Source organism: Dysidea avara, chromosome 4 (genome assembly GCF_963678975.1).
Source record: "Dysidea avara chromosome 4, odDysAvar1.4, whole genome shotgun sequence".
In the NCBI taxonomy this organism is placed as follows: Eukaryota; Metazoa; Porifera; class Demospongiae; order Dictyoceratida; family Dysideidae; genus Dysidea; species Dysidea avara.
Genome location: NC_089275.1, coordinates 47370474 through 47377490, shown reverse-complemented (window position 1 = coordinate 47377490; position 7017 = coordinate 47370474). Strand labels below are relative to the sequence as shown.

At 40.1% G+C, this 7017-nt stretch overlaps 1 protein-coding gene across 3 annotated transcripts in view; it reads left to right on the top strand.

Moving 5' to 3' along the window:
• The first annotated feature begins 127 nt into the window (after positions 1-127).
• The window catches only part of LOC136252508 (trans-L-3-hydroxyproline dehydratase-like), a 182577-nt gene continuing 175687 nt past the window's right edge, over positions 128-7017 (top strand). For all 3 annotated transcript variants that reach the window (XM_066044961.1, XM_066044963.1, XM_066044962.1), the window contains exons 1-2: positions 128-242; positions 6668-6950. In XM_066044961.1, coding sequence (XP_065901033.1) covers positions 6668-6950 — 283 coding nt within the window. In that variant the 5' untranslated portion in view covers positions 128-242. The remainder of the gene's footprint in view (positions 243-6667; positions 6951-7017) is intronic.

Below are 7017 nucleotides of genomic sequence, written 5' to 3'. Positions count from 1 at the left end.
TTCCCACAAATTTTGCATGTTCACAATTGTAATAAAATATATGAATTTAGGCCATACTGTACATTAGGAAGCTTAGTACTTGTGCTGACAGACGCGTAATTTCTAAGCCTTGTGCGGTAAAATTCGGACTGGACTTCCACTTTATAAACGCGCGCCCTTGATAACCATTTGGAAAGATCATCGAGAGAGGCTGCATGACACGTCGACACCTGAATGATTTCTCGCTGATTAGATCGTAGCAGGTAATTCATCGTGTTTGTTGTGCTAGAGTGGAATGTGGCAGCTTTAATACATATTAGTTTTTTTTGTTTTTTTTCCCGGGGTAACCAGCACCCCTTGCCACCACCCCTAGCACTAGATGTTGAAGTGCTAGACAAAAATTGGACTGAGATTAAAGGGAGCAATTTAAATAATTAGGGGGAAGGCACCCGACCCTCAGATAGTGGGTACAAGGTCAAGTGCCCTATGGCTGATGGGACAACCACTGTGGGAGCGCGCCCCCCTAAGGCACGCAATTGCTGAGCGGAGCAACGAGAAGCTGATGCGACAACGTAGCCAGACATCACGCTGCTGTAGGGAACTTCTCTCTTCAGGGACAGTAAGTAGGCTAAACGTTTGTAAAAGATGCTGGTACATCCACTGATTCCACCAAACGTTGAAAAGACTAATGGGGTAAATGAACCCATCTCAACCTCCCTAATCCTCTGCTCATACTTCCTACGTTTCTCCTTTTCAAATCTCCGATACAATGAAGCCACTGGTGTAGCACGGTATGACGAAGCAGTTGGATTAAACACCTTAACATCAAAGAAAGCCCGTTGGTGGTGACCACCCCAGAACCCAACAGCTGAAACATCTAATCGTGCTCCATCCTCACGATTTGCAGTGGTGTATGTGAGTGTTTCACCAGAGAGAGACTGTAAAGGGGGCTCAACACACACATCAGTACAGACTTCTGACAGGATGGCAGCAGTAAAATCCCTAAGTTCGTTGTGCCAAAGGGTGGGGTAGCCACCTGTAGGGCAGTTCATGGAGTGGTCCACAGAGAATCCTTGACCACAAACACACTGGGTTGGCAATCCAGATGGGAGTACATAGCCATAGCTAAAGGATCGCCTTGTGTGGTTCCCTCAGAAGAAAGTATATGGCGACCATCAATGAACAGGGGGATGTCTTTCCGGTAAGTGTTAATGAGAATGTTGGCAAGAGGAGGGCACAATGACTGCATATTATGGAGTGACATCTGACGATTAAGACAATTGAATGCATTTGAAGCATCCACTAACAACACCCCTTCTGTTGATGGATCAGAATAGATGGATCTCATGGCATGGACAGCCGCCTCACAGCCCGCATCCTGCCCCGCACACAGCTGAAGTGACCCAGCTGCCTCCAAAATGTCCAGCTTAATGATCAGCAAAACAGCCTTGGCAATGAGCCGTCTCACCACTTCGCCTATTCCAATAGGACGTACTCCGGGGCATTTGTTGAGGGCAATGAGACGACATGCCACCAAAGCAACGATACCACCAGGATCAACACAGGAGATGCACAAACGGCGAGCAACCAGTGCCAGATACATATTAGTTCTGTCATATATAATCTATGGTTATGTCAAAGCGAGTGTGACACAAAGGTCAGACTGTATCAGTCTGGCTACACTATTGTTGTTTCACAAGTTGTGTGGTCTGGCCTTTACTAATGTTTCAGTGAGGTAGGTACCAGTTGATAAAATTGAACTGAGGTCACTTTGTACATGATACATTTACGGCTTTAGACAGGTGACCAGAGTGACCTTATTACTCGGACATGCTGGAAGGATTTATTTTTTGCAGTTGTTGACTCTAATATACCTAAAACTCAATGGAAACAGAAAAAACTCAAGCATTGGTTTACACCAGACACCCTCCATTTGATACGTGTCAAGCGACGTTTGTATCGTAGAATGAAACGTAACAGCTCTGAACTAAATAGATCTAATTAAGTATAAAGCGATAAGTAATTTGGTTCGTTCCAAGACTAGACAGGATACTGTGGACTACATTTCTGCACTTTCTGCTTCGTATTCAGCAAATGCAAAGAAGTTTTGGAATTTTGTAAATTCAGTCAAGGGATTTCATCAGTCCCCTCCTCTACTTAGCATCTCTGGTAATCATGTTTCAGATGATGTTGAGAAGGCAACAGCTTTTAATCAGTATTTTAACTCTGTGTTTACAACTGAAAACTGCTCAGGCTTGCAATCTCTGCGTGAGTCTGTCAAATTTAATGGAAAGCTTATTGACTCTGTACAATTCACACCAGAGAATGTTTATGAAGAACTTAAATCTTTACAACGGGATAAGGCCTGTGGTCCAGACAATCTACCATCTCAATTATTACAAGTTGCTGCCGATTTCATCTCCTTACCTTTATCACGTTTATTTCAACTGTCACTGTCTTCTGGTGCCCTGCCTAGGGACTGGGTGACTGCCAATGTGGTACCTGTTCACAAAAAGGGTGATAAACACTTTCCATCTATTTATCGCCCAATAAGCCTTACTTCCATTGTTGTGAAAGTTATGGAAAGAATTATTCACAGACAACTTGTACTTGCTCTAGAGTCTAAACATCTCATTAGTGATTCTCAACATGGCTTTTGTCGTAAACGTTCAACTGTGACTCTCTTACTTTCAGCTATTAATGACTGGGCTTTTTGCCTTGAAAGACAAAACTCAGTTAACTGTGTTTTATTGGATTTAGCTAAGGCATTTGACTCGGTTCCTCATTGCCACCTGTTACTTAAGCTTGAATGTCTCTGCATACATGGAAATCTACTCTCTTGGTTTGGTTCGTTCCTTGCCAATCGCTATCAAAGAGTTGTTATTAATGGCTGTTTCTCAGAATGGCTTCCTGTTCGTTCAGGTGTCCCACAAGGCTCTGTTCTTGGACCGTTGTTATTTTTACTCTACATTGACGAAATCCATCACGTTGTTTCCAACAGTACTGTTAAGTTATTTGCTGATGACATTGCTTTATACAAACAAATTGTTTCAACTCATGATGAAACTTTACTTCAAGAAGACTTGACCAAAGTTTATCAATGGTCACAGTTATGGCAACTGAAATTAAATCCACAAAAATGTGAAAGTATTTGTATATCTTATAAGCGATCGCCACCAATGTGCAAGTACCATCTTAATGACCAGCCTATTCCATCTAAATCAGTAGTTCGTTACTTGGGGATGTACATCAATTCTCATCTTAAATGGAGTGATCATGTCAAACATATAACAGCTAAAGCCTCCTGTTCACTCCACTATTTAAGACACACTCTATTTTTCAAGTCCATCTACTGTTAAATCTGCTGCCTACAATTGCCTTGTTAGACCATTACTAGAATATGCCTCACCTGTATGGTATTTACACACTGCCAGAGACATTGATAGACTAGAAGCAATTCAGAGACGAGCTGCATGCTGGGTGTGTGGTAGCAGATGGAATCCTCATTCACATAACTGGTCCAAATCTTTTACATCTTGTTTGCAGGACCTAAGATGGCCTGCGCTCCATACTCGTCAGTCCTATTTTACTATCACTCAAGTACACGATATTTTACATGACAGAGTTTCTATCCCATTCAACTCACATTTCAAGTTTTCAAGCACCAATACTAGATCCCATTCACTTTCACTTACCACATCATCATCTACCATTAACGCATACCGTTTTTCTTTTTTTATAAATTCTCCATTTCTTTGGAACTCAGTACCTGTAGAAATTTTACAAATTTCAAAAGCAATTCCTTTTCGGATGGCACTTCGTTGATTTCTGCTCAGCTAACCTGATTTTGTAATTTTCTCTTTGTTTTCTTTTTGTATAGGTATGTAGTTGTCGTGTGTCATGTTTTTGCTGTATGTTTTATTTTGTACTTGTAACTGTATGTATGTATGTATGTCTTTGTAAGGGGAGCACGTTTGCAGGCTTTGCCTTTTGTGTGACCCTTGTCTTTTGACAAAAATCGATAATCTAATCTAATCTAATTACATTCCAACTTGGGTTCATTGGAGTAGAGCTGTGAAACTGGACAGAATATCATAACTGGTTATTGAGGTGTGCCGATAAGGATTTTTCAGTTGTACCGATATCTGATTAATCTGCACCTAAAAGAGCTGATATCGATTATACTGATCCAATTATTGCCATATAAAAAATAATATAGTAGCTAATCTGTGAAGTTTACAATAGAATTACATAGCTACTGCATGATGCATATTCTAATGATTTTTAGAGAAAACAGAAGTGATGCAGAGGAGGTGCGACACACACACATGAGTGCATGTGTTTTGTACAGCGAAGCTATTTCGTGGGGTTATCAACGATAACTACGTGCCGATCGAACTCTTTTCTTATGCTTAATTCAACGGTGCAATCAACCCCATTCAACCCCAGTGGTTCAGTTTTGATATACACAGCCTATTGGAGAAACCGTCACGGAATAACTAACCGTACGAAATAAAGCCAATCAGCAAGTTGGAAAGAGAAAACCAGTGAAAATCAACTGCACAAGTGTATAAGTAGCTTTGCAGTTCACCAAATCTTGTCTACGGATTGATTTTCCACGAATTTACCATTTGAAGAATGCAAATTCTTTTCAATAGCGCTTAGTTCGTGTCGGATCTCCTCTGGAAGTGATGTAACTATAAGACACAACTATGCCTGGTTGCCTTTGGTTGGTGTGACCTCTATTACACAACCCAGACAATTAGGCACCACAAATATTTTAATACATGCTCCCTTGTCTGAATTACTATGTGTTTGATTAGTTATCAAGATGGCTACTATACAGGGATTACCAGTTTTGCTTTCCTGTGGTGCAGTTCTTTATTGTTAAAGTATAACAGGTACCGTTTTCAGAAGATCTAGGTAAGAATATTTTAACACAAATAACAGTACTTGCATGGGCAGTCATATGGCTTCTCATAAATTAGTGCTTATATGGAATAGTAGCTATAGAGAGGCTTTCTATTTGTTTGTAGTGAGCAAAAAGGCTTTTCATTGCTGCAAAGAATGGCACTCATATTTGCCATGCAAACTATCGGCAGCGATATATCAGTTCTCAGAGTGTTTGTGCCGATTACCGATAATGGTAGAAATTACCTTATTGGCAACCGATCCAATCACCAATCCAATTATCGGTGCATCTCTAACTGGTTACTGAACAGATCCTAACTGTTAGTTATCCAGTTAACTGAATTGAATGATATTTCCTAGCATGTACACTACGTACCTGTAAAGTTTTTGTTGACCAGCACTGAAGGTCTACAGCTGTAGCCTTTGTAGTACAGTTTGTCGGATTGTACTACTGACCGAACTAAATGATTATACCTATATCAGAAGCCACTGCAATTGTGATATCAATGATAAAGAATGAGAAAAGTACACAAAAAGTACATTTAGAGCAAATATCTTGAGATCAGTTTTTCAGTTATGCAAAAAAAAGCAACTGATAACTCTAATGACTGGCCAGTTAATCATTTTAACCCGGTAAATACTACACTAGAGTGACACCCTCTTGCTATGACACAGTCACATGCTGTGAGACTACATGCAGCATGCAGTTATGTATGCAGGGTTGTTTTGCTGATAATACACTTGTCTGTAATGTTCCAAATAAAATATCTCATCCTCTGCTGAGGCATATTTGCATGTAGGTGGTTAGTTTGTTTCCATTATTTGATATTTGCCTGAGCACAGCCATAACAAACTGCATAAAAGCATACTTAAGATTGTACCTTCATCTTTTAAGCAGCAGGAATAACACAAATGAAAACATGTGCCAACTCAGTAGCTTGCTGATCAGTGAGCTAACAAGGTTGTTCTTATTGAGGTAAAATAGAGGAATACAAAATGATGGAACATTTTAGTGCTGACACTAAACAGGTGGACGGGAAACAAAGGATTTATTTGTAGCCTAAATGACACCCAGCTACAAACTTTATCACCTAGTGGATCATCATTGAGCACTGTAAATCAATAAGGAATATGGTCAAACTCAAATGTCAACCATCAGAGCCACTAAATTTGTGTCAGTCGTGTCAGCTGTTAATTTGAAACCCACAGTACTAATCATGTTTCATGGACTCTTTGCCCACTTGACAGGTTGAAAAATAAATAAAATGTAAATCATTTCAGCTCCAGCTGAATCACTTCAACTGGAGCTGATTGTTTTATTAGAGTATATATGTGACTGCTCTATTAGAGAGTATCTTGATCTTGGTAGGAGCAGAGGCTCCCTATTGTTACCACAACATTTTAGCAGTCTACAGTCTAGCATTCTTTTAAAACATCAAGTGATTTACACTGACCCGCCACGTCCATATTAAATTGTCATGGTTTTACAGTTATTTGTTACTAAGTCACATTTCAAGCACTAGGAAACACACAGGCCAAGGTGAGATATTGGTCAGTCAAGACTTTGACTGTGGTCACCTACAGTGTACCCTTTGTAGAGATCTTTCCCTAGCTACAGTAATATATACATTGCTAGGATTCATTGTCAGCTACAATTTGTTTTGTTTGTGATATCACTTAGAATTTGAGAAGTTTCTGCTCTCCTTTCATTGGTTGGTTACAATTTAATGACACTACATGTCTTACCTCTTATGTCATGTGATGTCATTCATATTAGATGATGAGTCTTCAAAGAATCAACCAGCTCAACCTGTCCATGGTTGTTAAGACAACAGACATGCAAGTGGGTGGGGCTGCAGCTCGTATCATCCAATCAGGATACCCAGACATCATTGGTGACACGATACTCGACAAACTACAGTATAGTCAAGACAATCTGGATCATGTGAGAAGGTTAGTAATGGAGGAACCTCGTGGTCACAATGAGATGCACAGTGCAGTACTAGTGGAGAAGGATGACAAACAAGCTGACATGGCCGTACTGTTCTTATCTAGTTCAGGTGAGTAGACTTCTTAGATTGGCTGCAGTCAAACTGTTTGTGGGTTTATTGGTGTGATTCTCTTATC